General features: G+C 39.8%; 1 protein-coding gene across 1 annotated transcript in view; it reads left to right on the top strand.

The window, feature by feature from the left end:
- Positions 1–21,942, top strand: part of trak1a (trafficking protein, kinesin binding 1a) — a 102,809-nt gene that overhangs the window by 70,625 nt on the left and 10,242 nt on the right. The window contains 13 exon segments of the mRNA XM_042332309.1: positions 4,151–4,227; positions 4,882–4,998; positions 6,538–6,638; positions 7,732–7,840; positions 8,598–8,676; positions 9,776–9,906; positions 11,068–11,142; positions 14,538–14,675; positions 16,056–16,132; positions 17,082–17,321; positions 19,076–19,377; positions 21,359–21,517; positions 21,520–21,684. Coding sequence (XP_042188243.1) covers positions 4,151–4,227; positions 4,882–4,998; positions 6,538–6,638; positions 7,732–7,840; positions 8,598–8,676; positions 9,776–9,906; positions 11,068–11,142; positions 14,538–14,675; positions 16,056–16,132; positions 17,082–17,321; positions 19,076–19,377; positions 21,359–21,517; positions 21,520–21,684 — 1,770 coding nt within the window.

The raw sequence follows: 21,942 nt of genomic DNA, 5'->3' as shown, positions 1-21,942 counted from the left end.
AAATACTGAAAGTACAGTGATTGTATTTTGTGGTCAAATGATGCAGCCACAGCAGGGTCCCACAAACAGCCATGAAGTGAGTGAGTGACGTATTTTATCTTTACTTATAACCGGAGATTTGTCCCAGTATCTAATGGAGGGCACCTCACCCATCTTATGACACCACATTTAAAGAATGACTTGTCTGACTGTGTAGTGTATGCATGGACTTGCACTGTGTCTTTTGTCTGAAATCTGCACATTGTTTAAATGTGCACTGGTTATGCAATGGGGAAGCAGTATCAAACTTCCTTTTTTCCAAAAATTCAGGAACCTGCTTTGTATTTGTGAGCACTATTGAGGAGGATGGATGCAGTGATCAATAAAATAATCCTTGTGCTTAATGCAGCACCTAGCCACATTGTTAACATCCAAAGCACTTCAAAGTGTATTTGTGTATTTAGTGGAGATTTGTGAGGTTGGGATTTATCAGTGTTTTTAATGTGAAGGAGTTTGCAAAAGGTAGTGCGGAAACAAACGGTAAAAAGATTAGAGAAGTATGGTACTGTAGTACAAGCTGGTCTGCACTTTGATAAAAAAATATTTGCCAATAAGTTACAATAACTACTTTTTTACATTTAATTTAAATGTTTATTATATACAATAACAACCGGCTGATCCCAAAGGTGAGGAAGGGAGTCACGTTGGGACTTCACAATCTGATGTGCAGGATTAGATTGGTTAGCTATCAAGTCTGCTGTTACAGAGTGCAGCCTAAACACTAATGGATGTCAAGTATTATTTTGACACTATTCCAGGTAGTGAGCTCATCCACAGTAGTCTTGTATTGTACACACAATTGAAAGGCTTTGTCACTAAGTAAACCTTTCTTTTAAAAAAACTGAAGTTAATTCTTCCTCTTTATAGCTGTTCAACCTGACCTATATAATAAATGTATAAGGAGACAAAATACATATATATTAATAATAATCCTTGCATTTGATATAGCACCTTATCACGTCTTTGAGGCGTCACAAAGTGCTTCACAGAATATACTGTAAAGTGAATTGGCTGTATATTTTGTGGGCGAAATGCAACAGCCAATTGTGCACAGCAGTGTCCCACAAACAGTCGTGGATTGAAGTGACCAATTTAAAAAAACATTTTTGAAGGAATTATTTATTATCCCCGAAAAAGCGATCCACTAATCAACTCACAACCGGGTTCCTACTTACTGTTAGGTAAACAGAGGCGTGTGGAGTAAGGAAATTTGCCCAACGTATCGTTCTGCTGTAATCGAACCCAAGTCTCTCGCTTGCAAGGCGAGTGCTCTAAACACTGAGCTACAGGAACCCACACTCCATATATAGACTCCGGATAATATACACCTGCTTGGTAAACATGCCTCTGTTTAGCTAGCAGTAAGTAGGAACCCAGTTAGTCGATTGGCAGATTGCTCTTCCGAGGGTAATAATTCCTTCAAAAACAAATAATAATAAATTGGCCACTCAATACGCGTCTGTTTGTGGGGCACTACTGTGCGCAATTGGCTGCTGAGTTTTGCCCATAAAATGTACAGCTAATTCACTTTACAGTATATTCTGTGAAGCGCTTTGAGACGTCTCCAAAGACATGATAAGGCGCTATATCAAATGCAAGGATTATTATTATACATTATTATAGGGTGACCAAAAAGTCGTGTTACCATTACAATGTCTAATAAGTCTTTAAAAAAATGATATTTTTGCTTGTTTTTAGATAATAGGGTTAGTTATCACAACACTTTAGTCACCTTTATATATTGCATATATAATCCATATGAGTAATATTTTTACTATTAGTTTCAAAAGTGCAGGAATGCTCATTTAATATTCTAGACCCTTTAAAATAACCTGGGAGTTTGCCTGCTTATTGCTTCATGCTAAAATTAATGTAACTAATTTCATTTTTAACAATCCATAATGGAAATGATGCAAACAGAAACCTTTTAGCCGTGATCTGAAGAATTTTCAGTAAGCTGTCGTAGGCCTAGGTAAAGGCCATCGAGCCTTACCTGCAGAGAAAATGTAGTTTAATAGCAGTGCTGGCTGTCTGCTCCAATTAGGATCATACACTTTCTTTTTTGCAAGCTACAAAGGGTAGGCACAGTTTAATTCTTCACATTGGAAACCCAATACTGTTTGTTAATTATTGATCAAGTTTCAAGGATATTTTGCAACTGAGTTAACCAGGATTTCTGCCTCTGAAGTTCATCCAGAATGCATCTTGCATTCTGCCTTTGCTGTGCAGCATTGAGAGAGGCATGAGGAGATGCAGATGCAAACCTTTAGTGACCCAGATTCACAGAGACTAACTAGGTATATGGGTCATTGAAAATGTAGGACTGTTGCACAAAAGCCTACTTTAACTGACTGTCCAGGGCCTTGGGACGTCCTCCCAAAGTGAAAGGCGCTATACAAATGTGTTGTTGTTGTTAACCAAATATAACAGCATAATCCAACTGGGCATTATGTTCAACATCAAAGAATATGAACTGTGGGCCTCTAACAGCTAAGCATCAAATCTTTGTTTGTAGCAGTAATTGATGAGGGAAAGCTAAATAATTCCATGCAATATTTCATGTTTGTTTTCTTCATGTACAAGAGTGCCACCTGGCTCAGTGGTAGCACTCTCACCTCTTAGTCAGAAGGTTGTGGAGTCAAGACTTGGAATCACATAGTCTAAGATGACTCCAATGCAGTGCTGGGGGGCGTTTTATTATCAGAGTTGCCGTCCTTCGGATGAGACCTTAAACCGAATTCCCATCTGCCTGTTCAGGTAGACATTAAAGATCCCATGCCACTATTCGAAAAGAGGAGGGAGTTTCTCCCAGTGTCCTGGCCAACAATTCCCCAAATAAAATTGGTCACTCAATTCATGGCTGTTTGTTGGATATTATTGTGCACAAACTTGCCCACAAAATAGAGTTAATCCACTTCACAATGTATCCTGCGAAGCACTTTGAGACGTCTTGATGAGGTGATTAGATGGTATATAAAATACAATGATTAATATTATTAATAAGATTAAGCTTTTTGTATCACTTTGTGAGGCTGTGGCTGGCGTTGAAGGGTTTATTGAACACTTCAGTGAGTAGTAACAGATGACCAGAGTCACCATTTTGTGCTAAACTGTGTAGTTTTAACTTTGGGGGCTGTGATTTAATTTTACTCTGAGGATTTCAAGCAAAAGAAATCTAGGGCTCCCAAACCTTCTGTGATATCTTGCTATATTCTGAAATGAGTTCCCCTTTCCTGTATGCTCCTCTTCTTTGCATAAATAGCTCTTGCCATCAGTCGCTGTCAACCTTGATGTTATGCAAGTGAGGTTCTCATGCAGATCTGAGTGATGTAATTTGGTTAGATGCTATCAGAGTTTTTCAATGTCTATTTTTAAAACTCATTGCTTGAGAGAGTTCACTTGCAACCAGTGCTGTACAGTTTTTGACATTGGCCTTTATCCCAGCTTCCTCCTTCCCTTGCTAGGAATGCCTCTATTATGTGACTGATTTACTCTGGAGGCCTCAAATAAAGGGAGATAATGAGACTTGTTGAAGTTGCAATAAAAGGAGCTGAAGGTGATTTGACATCAGCATATCACACAGCTGGAATATAGCAATGGCAGCACAGTTGTAGCTTTGAGAATAATGCACAGAGGGATCTGCACGACTGGTTCAATGCCTCTGTAGTTCTGTAATAAGCTTGCAATAGCTATATTGCTGGTACTGGTAATACTGCACACAGATCTGCAGTTTCAAGTTGGGCAGTACTTTAGTATATGCCAGCATTCAGCATTTGGGTTGAGGTGCAAATACTTAAAAAAAACTGTTTATGTCTGTGTTGTGCTTACAGTACTTACCCACATAGCTCCCGAGAGATCAGATGTACCCAAAGCTCTTGTGTATTTGGTATTTAACTTTTCATTGAAGCAAACATCTTAAATTTTGTTTAAAACCTGGAAGTATCTACTCAATTTACAAGAAATATTTAGCTTTTGTTCCTGTTTTTTTTAATGATCTGATCAGTATGAATGTTGATGCTGCCATTTTGTTAAGCACCCTGTGCCAGGAGAGGAAACCGCTTGTGTGCTTTCTGTGCCAGTGTCTAAACTTGCTGATTATTTTCTCTTACAGTTCTATGTGCTGACAGAGTGGGCCAGATGACTAAAACGTACAGTGATATAGATGCTGTCACACGTCTGTTGGAAGAGGTAGGTGTGGCTCTTTTAACCCAAATGTAGAAACATTATGTATTGCCTCATTGAATTTCTATGATGTGAATATATATCACTACATTGCGATCAGTAGTGATAATGGCTTATTTATAGCACGGCCACTTTGCCTAAGGGCTATTGAAGAGCCAGTCCGAGTGAAATTGGTTAATTTAGAATCTATCTTGGGTACACATCTCAAACCTTCCTGGCTTGATACATTTATCTGCTGAACTATTGGGAGTCCTGGTTTGGAACTGTTTTGTTTAAATATGGCATCTAGTTAGAATACATTTGTTTGTTCTGAGTATATTACATATTTTCTATGTTTATTAATCATCCCTCATCCACTATAATTTATATAGAAAATACTAACAGTGTGCTCTGTCTTCCGCTGCCATAATAGTTGATATCTGTTTCACCCTAATGGGAATCAAAACAAAGCAGCAAAAAGTCATGTTAAGCACCTTGTCTTGGAATTACCTCAAGGATGCCATACTGAATCAAGAGTTGGACCACTGATTTATGGCTTGTTTATACTTACAACACATTTAATGAGAAGGCCATTAAAGGAGTGCTTCCTTACATTGAGCACTGTGCTTCCTCAAAACATCCAATGACTGTGTGTGGTGTTTGTTTAAACTCCTTCTACAGAAAGAGCGTGATTTAGAGTTAGCTGCACGGATTGGTCAGTCTCTGCTGAAGAAGAACAAGACACTCACAGAAAGAAATGAGTACCTTGAAGAAAAAGTGGAACATGCCAGGGAGGAGGTGAGTGTCTGTACAGCATTGTGCTATGATGTGTTTTACAGGCTTTAGATTTCTCTTTCTCTCTTTCTCCCCCCACCCATCTCCCCCATTTTCTTCCCCTAATCGAATACTGGCTGTATAAAAACAAGGCAATGCTTTTCCAGTTGTCCAGAACACTGGCCAAACTTTATTTGGAATATCAGTTTTGGGCACCCAAATGATGAACTGGCTTCTGCAGATATCCAGTGACAATTCACTAGATTCATTTGTTGACTGACTGAATTCGTAAACTCGGTAGATTTAGATTATATTCCCTGGAGGAGTTTTGTGGATGATCTGATGAAGTGTTAATAATAATCCTTGCATTTGATATAGCGCTTTTTACGTCTTCTCGAAGTATCAAAGTGCTTCACAGAATAGACTGTAAAGTGTAGTGACTGTATATTTGTAGGCGAAATGCGGCAGCCAATTGCGCACAGCAGCGTCCCACAAACAGTTGCTGATTGAAATGAACAAATTATTATTGTTTTTTTTTCTTGAGGGATTATTATCAGGCCTGTGTGTGGAATAAGGAAACTTGCCCAAGGTTTCACCCCCTGCCGGGAATCAAACTCGCAAAGCGAGTGCTCTAACCACTGAGCTGCAGGACTCCACATTAACATCATCATTAACATCAATACCATCATCACCATCATCATCATTAACATCAACATCATCATTGGCATCATCATCATCATTAACATCAACAACATTAACATCATTATTGTAATCATCATCACCATCATCATTATCATCAACAATAATAATCCTTGCGTTTGACCCAGCGCCTCATCACGTCATTGAAATGTCTCAAAGTGCTTCACGGGATACACCGTAAAGTGTAGTGACTGTGTGTTTTGTGGGTGAAACGCGGCAGCCAATTGCGCCCAGCGACAACCCCACAAACAGTGGGTTGAAATGATCAAATTCGGCTGGGGGTCAGGTAGGGCTGGAGTGAAGAGAATTAACAAGATAGATAATGGATAACTTTTTATCTCTGCAACAGTGTGCCAAACAAAGGGAGATAATCTTAAAATTATAGCTAACTAAGTAAAATCAGAATTTTTTTCTTCATGCAAAGGATTTGGGGAATGTGAAATGCACTGTTCAGAAGGCAATAGGTATTGTGAAAGCATCAATGCATTTAAGGGGAAACTGAATGCATACAAGAGGGAGAAGGGAACAGAGGGATATAGGGCAAGCTAGAGAGAGGGATTAGGATGGGTGCAATTCATGTGGAGCATAAACACCAACACAGACTAGATGGGCTGAATGGCCTCTTTCAATGCTGTAGATTCTATTCTATGAGAGAAAGAGAGAGAGATACACACTTAGAAAATAAGGCCTGTTAAGTAGTATGGAGAAAGTTGGGGAAAGTAGGATTAAAAGATCTGACCAGGTTAGATAAGATGAATGCTTCTATGTTTCTAATTGATGTAGCTATGGACCGTGCACATAGAAGTGAATCGCACAAGTTTAAAATTCACACATTTCTCTATCTTTTCTCTCCTACCTGCACAGGTTGCCCAGCTACGCCATGACCTCTCTATGAAAGATGAGTTGCTTCAGTTTTATACCAATGCTGCAGAGGAAAGCGAGACTGACTCGACCTCCTCCACACCGTAAGTATACGGTGTGCTCACTCCTAGTATAAGGAGGTGGCGCAGCATTTGCTTATCAGCTAAAAGAGCCGAGGATGCAGATACCAACGTGAAATTGTTAACAATCACCTTATGTTGTTGTGATCACGAGCATCACCTACAGTGCAGAATGGTTTCCAGTGTGACTGGCACTTCTGCTGCTGCTACTACTACTACTACTAGTAATAATAATAAGAATCCTTGCATTTGATATAGTGCCTTATCACGTCTTCAAGATGTCTCAAAGCGTTTCACAGAACATACTGTAAAGTGAATTGACTGGGTATTTTGTGGGCAAAGCTGATCAGTCAACTGATCTAAGTAATGCCAAACATTATCCTTTCTGTAAAGAAAAAATAAACTACATCTTGTTGAAATGAATATTTGATGCAGAAATAGGATGGTTGTAATTCATGTGGAGCACAAACACCAGCACAGACGAGATGGGCTGAATGGCTTCTTTCGATGCTGTAGATTGTATTTTAGAATCTAAAACAGATTCATGGAGTTCTGTAGGACATGGAGTCCTGTAGCTCAGTGGTTAGAGCAATCGCCTCGCAAGCGAGAGCCCTGGGTTTGATTCCCAGCAGCGCGAAACCTTGGGCAAGTTTCCTTACTCCACACGCCTGATAACAATCCCTCAAGAACAGAAACAATAATAATTTGGTCACTCAATCCAACTGTTTGTGGGACACTGCGCAATTGGCTGCCACGTTTTGCCCACAAATATACGGTCAATTCACTTTACAGTATATTCTTTGAAGCGCTTTCAGATGTCTCGAAGATGTGAAAAGCGCTATACCAAATGCAAGGATTATTATTATTAGAATCAAAATCACCAAATGAGCCCTTTTATTGGTTTTCTTATCCAGTCAAATGCAGAATCTATTTGAAGATTTTTCAATCCTTTTATTTATATATAAATTCATGTTTCCTCAGGTGTGAAATCCTGAGATTCCACAATGGGAAGACGGTTGTCTCAACTCTGTAAAATCTTCATTAACTTTGATATGAATAAACCAAGATGTCTTAATGGTCCTGTTTTTAAAACAAACATTCACTTTTGTTGCCCTAGGCTGAGATTGAATGAGCCTACCTCATCTGTACAGAATTATTTCCATTTGGATTCTCTTCAAAGGAAGTTGAAGGACCTTGAAGAGGAGAACGTTGTTTTAAGAACAGAGGTGAACAATATTTCGGTTTTATATCCTCCGGTCAGTAGCAATTGAAAGTGAGACCGTACTAAAGGTTATAAGTTATTCCAAGTTAATCTCCAGTCCTATTGTATGAAGGCGAGGAGAGCTTGGCAATTCGAATGCACAGGCAGACCCTCTGTCGTGGGGCGGTTGGAGCTGTTAAGCAGAGCTTTGGCTGAGAAGAAAGTGATACGAGTGAGGCAGTGTTATCCAGTGCTCTTAAAATACTACCAGTGTTAAACAACAATCTGCCTTGACATAGTGTTCTTGGGTTGGACCTCGCACAAAGGGGGAAGGGGAGATGACATTAGGCACGGTCGAAGAGATAAGTCTTCAAGTGGAATTTATAGTTGGATAACAGGGGGGCAAGACAGAGGGATTAAGGTTAAAAGAATTATAGTATAACAACAGCCGTCTGCAAACCCTGTTGTTTTGAGATTAAGCCAAATGATGTAGAAGTGTCTAAAAACATTTTGGGTTTGTTGTAGCTTTATGTACTATATATTCTCCCTGCTGGTTTGGAGAGAGTGTGAGATTTCACAGTACGAGTGCCTCACCTCACTACTGCAAAACACAGTGGTACATCCGTACTGTACTTTTACAATTCGTTGTTTAATGTTGTGTATATGACTATATGTTTTGTAGTATGACTATATGGGATGGAAATACTGTAAACAATGACCAGACTTTCTAAATTCCCTTTAAAAAATCAATGATTGCATCCTATGTTTGTCTTGTCATACAGGCATGTCACTTGGAGACTGAAACCATTACTTTTGAAGAGAAGGAGCAGCAACTTGTTAACGACTGTGTGAAGGAGCTAAGTATGTTTCTGGAAGTTTAATGAATTGCAAGAGAATGAAATACAGGAGTGATCCCTTCTTCCTCTTGTTGCTTTATCTAAAAAAAAATTGACCTTAAAATTACACTGATATATGAATTATTTCCTCTCAAAACAACACTTCAATACCTGCCTAAGGGAAGATGAGTAGACGGGTGCTAAAATATACAATTCAAAGTCTCTTGTTATAAAACATCTTTGCATGAATTTCAGTACTTATTAAATCTGTGCAAGTGGAAGGGGAGAAGGAGAAAGGTGTGAGTATACTATTGACTTGGGATCTTACCCAGTCATGGCTCCTGGATAGCTGTGACCAATAATTTCTGCTTCCAACCTTGAAATGCTGGGACAAATGATCATCACACCCCCCACCCCGCCCACACATGCACGTACACACATCACTACCTTGTTGCGATCAGCATGTAATTCTAGTTTAATGGGTGTCTGCAGTGATGCCTGCTTGTTTTCATTTTGATTGCTTTGTATTTGCGAACTATATATAGAATCTTTTTTATCACACCCCCCACCCCGCCCACACATGCACGTACACACTTCACTACCTTGTTGCGATCAGCATGTAATTCTAGTTTAATGGGTGTCTGCAGTGATGCCTGCTTGTTTTCATTTTGATTGCTTTGTATTTGCGAACTATATATAGAATCTTTTTTTTTGGTCAGCCGAGTATCTGACGGGTGTGGAAACTCATCAGTATGCTTAAGGGTATCCAAGCCAGATAGGTTTGCATGCATCCCACCCACACATGGAAATTCCAAAGATAGATGGTTGAAATGAAGTGTGCACTCTCTCTCTCCCTGGAGGGAAGCATCCTGCTTGCCTGATTCACGGAGAGTATTAGGTGCAGGTTGGCAAGAGACAAGGTTTGGGGACCCCAGGGTTTCCGCTTAACACAAATATTTAGAAACGGGGGGGTGCCCTGTTCCCCACCCACCACCATAAGGACAGTGATTCATGAATATAGAACTTTAAAGAATATTCAGTCATGACGCTGTTTAGCTGTGACTTTATTTAGTATGTGAGATTAAGTGGGTTGAAGTTGATCTTTTCCCCGTTTAATTGCCCAGGAAATGCAAATATTCAACTAGTTAACCTGTCAGACGAATTGTCAAAGAAAACAGAAGACACTGCTCGACAACAAGAAGAAATAACACATCTTCTATCGCAGATAGTTGACCTACAGAAAAAAGCCAAAGCTGTAAGTTGATCATGTGTTGTGTTTATTCTATACATTATTCCCCCAATGCTAATTTAATGATTGTTTATCAAATGCCACTTGATGTCAAAAAAGTCGCCTAGATCAATTTCATTTGAGGCAGAAGTCTATATCCAGTACTTATGTTTCCCTTTTAAATTCTGTGCTTCTCCAAGAAGTTTAATTCCGAAACCTGGATGCTCAAACGCAGATGGCACAAAACCGGCCTCAAGGTTCACTGCCAGATGTGGCTCGAGCATTTTTGTACTTACAGCCTCTTCCTCTCACAAGCCCAAACTGTGTTTTATTCCCAGGCCATTCTGAAGGCCAAAAATAACCCCAAAGTGCTGTTCTCCACCAATTATCACCTCTTCCCCGTGCCAATTCAAACACACTCAATCCTCACATCTAATGCCACGTGGAAAGAGGTCCTGGACTACTTCATCTCAAAGATAGAAAACATCTGTCTGGCTGCCTTCTCTTCATCCCTCTGGTTCCCTAGCACCCCCCGTGCCTTCTACTTCACCTGCTCCTTCGGCCACGGCTCCTACCACTGGCCCCATCCTACACTCCTTTGCCCCCGTTTATTAATTCAACATGAATTGGCAGGCTCACATAGAGAATGGTGTGTGTGGGTGTGGGTGGGGGAGATAATTGACTATTACACTGATGAAGTTGGATTTCTCCTCTGAGATGGTGTTTGAAGGAAAATTGATGCTGGGGCTGAATCATACCTAAAACTAAAGTGGACTTCCAATTTTCCTCTTCCTAAACATTTCTTCTTTTTAAAAAAAAAGTTAGTGTTTCATAGATGAGCCACTTACCATTTTCTGTTGTAAACTGCTGTCTCATGAAGCCCAAGCTTGTTTCGTCTCCAATTGGAAAATGTCCTTTCAGGTGCTATGTCCAGCAATCGTACCACTTCACAAGTTCATGAGACAGATCCAAAAGTTGAAGGTCTTTCTGCCTGCTTGATCTTATTTTCCAAAAATATAACCCACTTCTTCCTGTTATGGCATCAGGATGTCTCCTAAATGATAATCATAATAATCCTATGAGCCTAGTGTTCCATCCCCATCCATATTTCTGAAGTTCAGTGGTTGCAGTTGTAGATAGTTATCTGTAGGAGATTGCCTTGATGATGATTCCATTTTTTCCCCCCAGTATGCAGTAGAAAATGAAGAACTTACTCAACATTTGAGTGCAGCTAAAGATGCCCAAAGGCAGCTCACCGCTGAGGTAAGTTTGAAATTTCCATCTAAAGTGTGGAACAGTTACTTGTTGAATATTATTTTTTATATTGTTAAAGTGCCCACTGCTGCTGATCATCATCAGCAATCTTTCCAGTAGAAACACAGGTCCAAGTGTACTGGTCATAAAATCTACAGGTGACTTCTGGTTTATCAAGGACGTAGTGTTGCCATAAAACTTATCAGGCAACAAGGAACCTGGAATGCACCGAAAACTGCCATTGGAACCCACTGCTACTGCTTGCATGACATTTGACTGACGACAGAGTAAAAACATAAAGCAAAATGCCTCAATTGGCCTAATTTGTGAAACACTCTCCCCAGTAAGCCACATAGATCGAAAAGTCAAAGGTTAGATTAATTGTCTGAGCTAGTTGGTATCAGCTTGGCAAAAAGTAAGAGTGCTACAATTGTCCCTGGATAAGAAAAGATAAAATTATTTAAGGTTTGGAGAAATGGATTGTACTCAGCTACAATACCACTGTGGATACCTGCCACATTCTCTGTTGAGACTTTGGACAAGGTATCTGGAGAACTGCGGCTCCCAGTGAGCCCTATCTCAGGAATCACAAAGCGCTCCGGGACACTACAACAATGCAAGTTGTTGTTGTTGAATCCTGTTCAGACGTTTGAGATCACAAGAGAGATTATAGAACATTCGAAGGAGTTCTTTCAAAATGAGCAGTTAATGTGAACGCTGGCTCGCTGACTTGACATCACTCTGAGGATCCATAATTCCCTATAGGTTGATTTTGATAATAGTGATTGGGGAAAATGTGCATCAACTAACTTGAGCTCAAGTCAATTGACATAGTTATACTGATATTAATATTCTATACACATACTTGAGGTGATATGTATTACACGGCATTAATAGTATTCATTTAATATTATCGTGTATAAATGAATGACTTTTCTTGGGAGAAGTGAGGAGAGTCTTATTTATCGAAGATCTGGCATGCATTAAATAAAATTGTGTACATGAGAGAGCTGAACTTTTTTCAGATTTGTTGTATTATATTAACATGATAAAGAATGGATCAAAGACCATACAGCCTTACCTGCTGCATCTGCAGATGAAAAGATCTGCCATGTAGTGCCTGATTCCCAAATCAAGCGAAGACTTAAATCATAATAACAATATTAATCCATTGCCATCCACATAACAATAGTTATACAATCTGTCTTCTATTTACCCCTAAAGTGTTTCTTTACCCTCCCTATGGAATATTTTCTAATTTCAGGTCTTTAATGTACAAAATAAGTACATTGTATAATTTATACTTTATAAAGTACAAATACTGGACTTTAAGTGATCAAATGCTGCAGTTTCCATTGCAATAGAGTGGCTCGTTCTGAGCAATGTAACATTGTTCTACTGTATTGTATCCTAATAATAAACTTCAGATAATTTTCCTTTACATAGGGTAGCGTCTTGGAGCAATTAACAGTGGCAGAGTGAGAATACCTCAATTGTGGATTGTGCTTGTTCTCTTGACAGCTAGGTTGTTTATTAATATGGATGGTCTGCTTACAGCGCAGTCAATGTTCAGTTTATCAAATTCACCTGGTATTTTGGCCAACATTGCTTCAGATAAAGTTGGTCATTCACTTTGTGGCTGTTTGTGAGATATTGCTGTGCAAACATTGGCTGCCAAGTTCACCTAAAAATACACAGTCACTATACTTTGCGGTAAAATCTTGTGAAGCACTTTGAGACAACTTGATCAGAAGCTAACATCAAATGCCAGGATTATTACTTAAAATTGTACAATTAACAATCAGTTGGAAAGAGTAAAGCTTTCTATGTGCGCTGGTGCAAAGCAGGCCCTTGCAAAGTACACTCCTGCTTGATTGTCATAGACGTGTCACAGCAATGTTGAGCAGGAAGAATTAATTCAACTTTGAGTTGCACATCATTGGAATCATAGAGGGTTTACAGCACAGGAGTCTATTTCAGCCCATCGTGGCTTTACTCCCATTGCAGCTAACTGTTCCCATCATTTTCACCAGAATCAAAGATTTAACAATCGCTAACATTATGTGTTTTTTTTTGCATGTTACTCTACGTGGAGTCTTGTAGCTCAGTGGTTAGAGCACTCGCTTTGCAAGTGAGAGACCTGAGTTCAATTCCAGGCAGGTCAGGGCGAAACCTTGGGCAAGTTTCCTTACTCCTCACGCCTAATAATAATCCCTCCAAAACAAAAAAACAATAAATTGGTCATTTTCAATCTACGACTGTTTGTGGGACATTGCTGTGCGCAATTGGCTGCCGCGTTCGCCCACAAATATACAGTCAATTCACTTTACAGTGTCTTCTGTGAAGCGCTTTGGGACGTCCTCCCGACGTGAAAAGCGCTATACCAAATGCAAGGATTATTATTATTATTATTATTACGTGCCTTGATGGCTTCCAGCCAACGTTCATGCTGCAATTACTGGGCCTGAGGGTCATTCAACAGAAACTACAGTGAAATCTGATGCATCAGTACAATATAAACTTAGTGGCTGGCTACACATTGGCTTATTTCCTGACGGTCAGTTCAAAACTCTCCTGCATTGGCTGATTCAAGAACTTTGAACATTTATTGTTTAAAAGTTCATTGTTAGAGCTGATCGTGCCAAGGTGCATATTCGGTATTTTGGCACTGATTCACAGCAATGTTGAGCAGGAAGAATGAATTCAACTTTGAGTTGCATGTCATTGGAATCATAGAGGGTTTACAGCACAGGAGTCCATTTCAGCCCATTGTGGCTTTACTCCCATTGCAGCTAACTGTTGCCATTATTTTCACCAGAATCAAAGATTTAACAGTCCCTAACATTGTGTGGTTTTTTTTGCATGTTACTCTAATTTCCTTTTAAATATAAACTTGGCTTCAATAGCAATTTGGAGTAAGGAATTCCACATTCAAACAATCCTCTGTAAAATATTTTTTCTCGGCTCGCTTGTTACTTGTGGTACCAATGCTATTTTAACTGGAGCAAAACAGTGGCCTTGCACCGCACACCCAATCAGTCCTTATTGAATTTTTTTGGGGGGCTTTTGCTCAAATCAAAGTTTTATTCGCAATATAGTGGAGCATTATGATGTGCTATACAGAATGGACCTGTTAGTGTGGACACCAGGGAGTGACAGGGAGGGTTGTGAACTGAGTTCCTGACTTTAGCTGCTTTGCTGTTGCTTTGTGGGAAGTGGGGGGGTGCAGTCAGATGGTGGAAGAGAATCATCATCAGGCAACTTGTGTACGTGCTGCTAACCAGAGCGCTCTGGTGGAAATTGAGAGCAGGTTTTCTTTGGTGTTGCCACCATCTATTCAGCTCCTCCCCTACCCCTCCATATATGGATGCGTTTTTAAGATATGTATTTATTTTTGCCCTTAGTTACGAGAGCTGGAGGACAAGTACGCAGAATGTATGGAAATGCTACATGAAGCACAGGAAGAAGTCAAGAACCTGCGCAACAAAACCATGCCAAACAGCACACCACGGCGCTACCACTCCCTGGGCCTCTTCCCTTTGGTAACACAATAACCGCAGAAAGAATGAATTGTAGTTGCTGTTTGGTGAAGGTCTCGTTAGTCGGTGCATCTACTTGCAGGCTTCAACTAGGTTCCTTTTAACCTTGCTCCCGCTCAAGAATCATTGCAACCATAGCCTGATTCTAAACATTTTTTTAAACAAACTAAATTACAAAAAAGTTATCTTCTTCTGTCAATATTGTTAAATGAGGTCTTTCTTTATTTCCGAGTAAGAAGCAGAAGAAGCCTGATGTTGCAATTAGATCCCAGTGAATGGATTGCAATTTCAAATCAAGCTGTCCGTCAACATATTGCACTTTAACTATAAAGGGATTTGCCTTACTGATGTGATTTAAGGTTGACAGGTGTGTTATAAATAGAGCCTTATCATATCTGGAAATTATTTTGAAAGCATCTAGAACTGGAATACCAGTGCGCCAGTTATGTTACTCTAATTTCCTTTTAAGAATAGCAGTTCACTGCACTAAATGTTTTTCTCCGTTTGGACTCCTTGAGTTCAATATTCAAACCCTGCTCAATTCCAACATTATGTTGCCAAACATGTCACCAAGATCTACATTTCTCACCATGTGAGAATTGTACATCTTGTGCTGTAAAGAACAGAGTTTGAGATTTATATTATTCTGGAGAATGAGAAATCGTAATTCACTGTATTTGTTTTTGCTAACATATGGGGCGATTTCCTCATCTGGGATGGTTGCAAAGTAGACTAAACTTTCAGAAAGTCTCAAAACACTCTTTACTTTGGATACAATTTAGTTGTTAAGATCTTTGTAACCCAAAAACAAATCAAACAACGTATTCACTGTTGCACAACTAAGGTAAGATAGACCCAATTTAAGTTTTTGGATTTGTTTGTGCAAAAGACTGAAGAGCTATGGTTTACTCTCACTGGGTTAATCCAATTGAACGCACGTTGCAATTTAGTTTTCAAGGAAAGCTACACAGATCTCCATTGTAATTGCTGATGAAACTTCCTCTGAGGAGCTCGGTCAATATACCCATGCCTCTCAAGAGCAATACTGTGTTCTTGCTAAATTATTTGAGTTTTGGCTCATAGCCTTGGTTGGATGAATGTTTAAGTGCAGATTTATTTGGGAAGTACAGAGTAGCTAAGATTTCATATGTGCAACCTGTGCGTCAAGGTTTGCAATGGGTGAGGAGGATTTGGAATCCCATCTATTTTATTTTCTCCAAACCTGAATAGTTTGACAGTGGAATTAATGGTGGAAGTATGCCTGCACTTTTGTCCCCTCCCCCAACCCACTTAGCGTTAGAAAACATGATTAGAATGTCCACCTTATCCAGCATAGTATTCCCTTATGACCTTATCCTGTCGTGTCTCATTTTCATTGAACAGGACTCTTTGGCAGCGGAAATTGAAGGGTCAATGCGTAAAGAGCTGCAGATGGACAACTCACCGGCCCACGAGCAGAAGTATGTACATGCATTAGCACTGCAGTGTTTTTTAATTGTTAGATTATTGATTGCTGCCATGTCAAATGCTCATTCAAATCATTATAATAACCTGGTAAAGTAGTAATGGTTTAATTAACCTAAATTACCCTTTATTATGCACTTAAGAGCCTTTTATAGATTTTCAGAGGTCTGACATGTCAGTTGCTAATATAAAAGTGGTGTCTAAATAATGGAAACGGGACTAAAATCAGTTAGTAATGAGGCTGGCAGAGTTGTACACTGTGCTTGGAGATTCTGGAATGTGGTTTTGTTAAAGCTATTTTTCCTTTTCTAAATGGGACATAAAAGCATCAAAAACAAAACAATCGGGGTTAATTTTTGAGGTTAGAATATTACAACATCAGCAACTTTCTATAACAAGTATTAGCCAATAATTACACCTTTTTTAAGAAGTGTGATTTTTTTTGACAGGGGATTTCAGGCTTTGAGGGGCAAAGTTAGGCATCCACAAACTCGCAGAAACAACCAGCCCATCATCTTTATGTGATGTACTTGGGGGCGAAATATAAGGGTTTAATTACAGCAAAGCACTTTTTGTGAAAGAATTGTTACAAAAGGACCGAGCACTAATCTCTGCCCACGTTGGTGACTGAGTGCTATTCCACACCAACACCAGTAACTGAGCATTAATCTTTGCTTGATTGGTGTTAAAGAGAATCATAGAATCATAGAATTATACAGCACAGAAGGAGGCAATTTGGCCCATTGTGTCTGCTCGGGCTCTTTGAAATGAGCTATCCAAATCAATCGCACTCCCCGGCTCTCTCCCCATAGCCCTGCAAACTTGTCCTCTCCAAATAATTATCTAAATCAGAAAGAGAGAAAAAAATACAGCAACACTTGTTGTCCATCATCTCCTGGCAGGCAACAGCTACTTCCTTTGAATAATAATCTCATGTTTTTACAGACGACAGCATAAGAAAGTGTTTGAGACTGTACGCACAGTGAACCAGGCTGTGAAGCAGAGATCGCAGGCCCCATCACCCATGAATATCCCTGGATCCAATCAGTCCTCCGGCTTGAACTCTTGTTTCTCAAGCTGTATCAGCACTCCTCGCTCCAGCTTTTATGGCAGTGATATCTCCAACATCGTCATAGACAACAAGACCAACAGCATCATTTTAGAAACCGAATCCTCTGACACTGGGTAAGAGAGCTAGCGACTCAGCCCTGCTTCAGGAAAATCCACTTTACAACGGGAAGGAAACTAGGCTTTATATTAAAAGGTCGTTCCAGAAAGTGATAGTGTGGACCTGATGTGGTGGGGCACAGGTTTACATTAATGAGGAAAATTGAGTAACAGTCCTTTAAGACACATTTGCTCTATTCAATTAAAGTATGTTTTTCTTTTATTCTTGAATTATTGACCAGGAGAAGTGGTGAACCCAGGCCAGGCATCGGCATACAGTAAGTAGCGTGCCCAGTCACCCATGGCCTGCCTTGTACACCTCCCTACAGCTAGCATTCAGACATTATCCTATGTGAAGGACATTATATAACTGCAAGTTGTAGTTAAGAGCAAAGTTTGTGTCAGGTTGGAATGCTACCCCCTGTGTCTGTGCATGGCTCAAAGAGACATAAGGAAATAGAATAACAACATAAAAAAGGTGAAGAGATCGAATTTTGACAGGGCTGTTTTTCATGTACCATAGAAATGTATGACATGGTAGGCTATTCGGCCTGGTATTTTAGCTGTAATCACCGAGTCCAAATGAAGTGCTCTGGTCAGACTGGACCTTGAATACTCATACAGTTCTGGTCGCTGCAACACAAAGGGACTGTCCAGGCCATAGAAATGATGTAGAGGAGAGCAAGAAGGATGATCCACAGTGTTAGAGGAATGAGTTGTGAGCAATGATTAGACACACTAGGGCTCTTCTGTCTAGAGACAAGACAACTGAGGGGATTTCATAGAGGTGTACAAAATTTTAAATTGGATTCAAAAAATAAACGTAGATCAATACTATAGGATGTATCAGGATAGTAAAACAACAGGACATATGTTTAAAGTTATATAGGGCACTTTCAGGACAGATACCAAGAAGCTTTTCTTTATGCAGAGTGTAATCAACAGATGGAACAGGTTGTCAGGAACAGTGGTTGAGACCAGGACACTAGACTCATTTAAAAAGCAGCTTGATGTTGTGATGGGGGACGGTAGGACGGCTGGTCTGGAGTGATGAGATCAGATGGGCTTTTGCTCTCCTCATTCCATTGTGAATTCCTTCCCAGGTACCAAGAATGTGGAAAGTGTTCTTTCTAGTGACAAAGCTAGGAATGGAAATTTGGGTGGGCACCAATTTATGGTGGATGGGAAATGACCAAATTTCCATTCCTATCTGCGGGCAATGTATCACACCTCCCATTGCAGTGCTCTTCCTGTCACTCTCCATGCTGACGCACCATGGAGAGCGATGGGAAGACTGCCAAAACAGGAGGTATGAGTGCAAAATGACATTTGTAAAACACCTTTCATATCGGGAGGACATCAGGTATGAGACAGTGCAAAGAGTAACTGGTGGGCCTGGGTGCTAATTGGGTCAGCTGTGACCCATCCAAGACCACTTGTAGCTATACCCCTGGTCCTTTCATCCAGTTCTTTTATTCCCATCAGGTTTCAGTATTCCTGTAAATTTGGGCTGAGATAGTTAAGTGAGTATTAAGCTTGTAGTAACCAAGATAATTAATGACCAGAATAGGTTGGCAGGGAAGGGTGGCTGAGACCAGGAAACTGGGATCATCTTTAAAAAAGAAGCTTGATGCTGTGATGGGAGGACATTAGGGTGGTATTCGTGGAGGGATGGGAACAGCTGGGCACAAGGGCCTCCTTCATCCAAATCTTGTGGTAATTGGAGAAGTACTAACCGTAGCATTGGTGGTGTGTTAATTTTTTTGTTTCAGAAATGAGGACAAGGATAAGAAGCTGGGGCAGCCTGGAACCCCTGGCTCCAGGGATCTGCAGGCAGCTCTCCGGCGGCTGTCACTCCGGCGGGACAACTATCTCTGTGAAAGGAAGTTTTTTGAGGATGAAAGGGAGAGAAAGCTGCATGGACTTTCAAGTGGCTCCACTACACCCACGGAAAGCATCATGTCACTGGGGACAAACCTCTCGGGAATCTCGGACTTTACGGGGTTTTCAGGAATGTCGTTCAGCAGTCGTTCCTACCTGCCAGAGAAATTGCAGATCGTGAAGCCCTTGGAAGGTGATAGGAGGCACCGTCCTCTTTATGTTCTCGTCTTTGACTCTATTTGGTCCCTGATGCATCATAAAAAATCAGGGAACCTTTGCACCAAATATTCCTTCTATTTCAGAGATAGCCAGCCAAGGTGTTGGTTTGAGATCTTCTGAGCTATAGTTGCCTTTTGACCCTTTGAGGATTATTACAATGCTCACTTACCTTTTTTTTAAGAAAAATGAATTTTCACTTTTAAGAAGAAATCCAGTATCTGCTATTTTGTGCAATATCTGGTTTGTGTTCCCAATCCTCACTGTTCTTGCTTAATGGAGCAATAGAATCATGTTCATAAAATACAAGATGCAAAGGGAATTTAGGACTCAAAGGGTTTTATTACTAAGCTTGTTGCTGGACTCAGTCATTCATGTGCATTTTTCAAGCAAATATTCAGTATTCACAAAAGCATGGCAGATATACATTGTTTTAAACTACACTGTTGAGAATATTTAGTGTTCCGTTCAGTTAAGCTATTATTGTGTTTGTGAATGTTGTAAAGGTATATAGTATTGGTAATTCATTCTGTTCCTTTTAGTTTTTAATAAACATTTTATTTCTGCCTTATACTTTGGTTTCTGTCTCAGTTTGATTTTTATTCATTCTTCTGCTTTATGCCACAGATTACTGGCTTCTGAAGATTGTAACATCACTTTTCAGAGTTTTTAAAGTTTATTGGCATTGAATGACTAAAAACTTACAACTGTCAGAAACCAGTGATCTGTGAATATATAAACGAATCTGGCATGTTCTAAGAAATCATTCCCCCTCCCTTCCACCGTTTCTGTTGGAGAAAAGAAACCAGTGTTATTTTGTATCATTCGTTTGTTTGATTTCTTCTGCTTTTTTCTTTACTAAGTGGGTTTTAATTAAGTTTTCTTCCTCCTGTGTCACTTCATGTAATGCGATCTTTCTTAAATAATTGGAAATAGTTGTTTGTCTATCTGTTAAATTGGTATAGAATCTGGTTAAGTTGAATAGTCGAGTTAGATCGAAAAAGATACTTTTGTAATGAGGTTTGACAAGAACATGATGTACATTTAATAACTGCTGATGTGAAGAGTAATGACAGAAATTTATTAATAGCATTTATTTATTAGACCCTTCTGGCGAACGTTGAACACAGTTATAAACACAGAAGTCGTTGGGAAAACGCAGCAGGTCAGGCAGCATTTGTGGAGAGAGGAATATGAGTTAACTCTTCAGGTCAATGACCTTGCCTTTTGTGGCATACTTTGCCTTTTGTTTATTGAACACAGTTAAATGAAAATTATTTTACAAGATCGGGGTGCACAATGTGTTGTGACAATGTGCTTCCATAGTCCTTGGAGGTTCATAGCTTGAAGACCTTTGTATTGGAACATAGCAGTGAAATTCCTGCAAATGACAAACATTTATTCAATTTTATAAGCAGGCCTTCTACTTTACTTATAACACCTTCATGCTCTATTGACCAGCAGGCAGTGATTTTCTCCTTGACGTCCTTAACGACTATTCAATAGAGCAACTATTAAAACGTTGTTTCAACAAAAAGCAAAGAAACCAGAAAATGTAATTGTTAGTGACCTGAACAGTTCTAACCTATCGCTGGAATGCTGCAATAATACCACATTTGCTTCTTAAAGGTTCGAAACCTCAGATCATATGGTATATTTTGCCTCAGAAAATATCTTTCACATTTTTTGTGATTGTGGTTGTGGTTGTGTTAGAATAATGTATCGTGCAATATGTTGATTTTATATTGTTCTTGCAAATGGATTAAATTTGAGAAACTATCTTTTAAAAACAGGTATATTTGAGTAGTAGTGTGATAATGAACTAATGAATAATAATAATGTAGCAGTGTAATTTCACCCTTTGCTTGAAATGAATTTGTGGTGAATTAACTCCAGTTAATATTCACCTTGTTTTGACACCTTTATGCAAATTTTAAATGATCCTTTTACATCCTCAGGTTCAGCAACTCTGCACCACTGGCAGCAGCTGGCCCAGCCAAACTTGGGAGGAATTCTTGACCCACGACCTGGTGTTGTCACTAAGGGCTTCAGGCCATTGGAGTTGGATGTTGAGGAGGTGTACCACTTAGCGGACTACGAGGAAGATGAGCCGGGTAACCTTCTTTTCGGGGCTTATCTACCTCGTCGCCGATTCAGCACAGGGAGACCTCAGGTGAGAGGTCGAATGCACAAGTGCCTGTATCACAAAGCCAGACTTTACTCAGCCAGTGTCAACCAGTCAGAGTGGAGACCCAGGAGTCAACGGATGCTGAACAGGCTTCTGGTGAGAGAGCATCTCCTGTCACGTGACATTAGCATTTGACAGGATGCTAAATACTAGAGAGTTTGTTTCATTCTTCACATCAAAGTGCCATCTATATAGTTTGTGTTGTTTTTCATAGTAAGCACTGAAGGCCTATTTTCTGACTGGATTAGTCCAGGTTTAAAAATTAACTATTTGACTAGTAACAAGCGCAGAAAAAAGCACTCAGCACAACTGGCCTGAAAAAACTTTCATTCCTTATACATTCAGATAATCTAA

The sequence above is a fragment of the Callorhinchus milii genome, unplaced genomic scaffold (genome assembly GCF_018977255.1).
Source record: "Callorhinchus milii isolate IMCB2004 unplaced genomic scaffold, IMCB_Cmil_1.0 Scaffold2, whole genome shotgun sequence".
Taxonomy (NCBI): domain Eukaryota; kingdom Metazoa; phylum Chordata; class Chondrichthyes; order Chimaeriformes; family Callorhinchidae; genus Callorhinchus; species Callorhinchus milii.
Note: the sequence above shows the minus strand (reverse complement) of the source record. Positions and strands in the feature narration are given on the sequence as shown.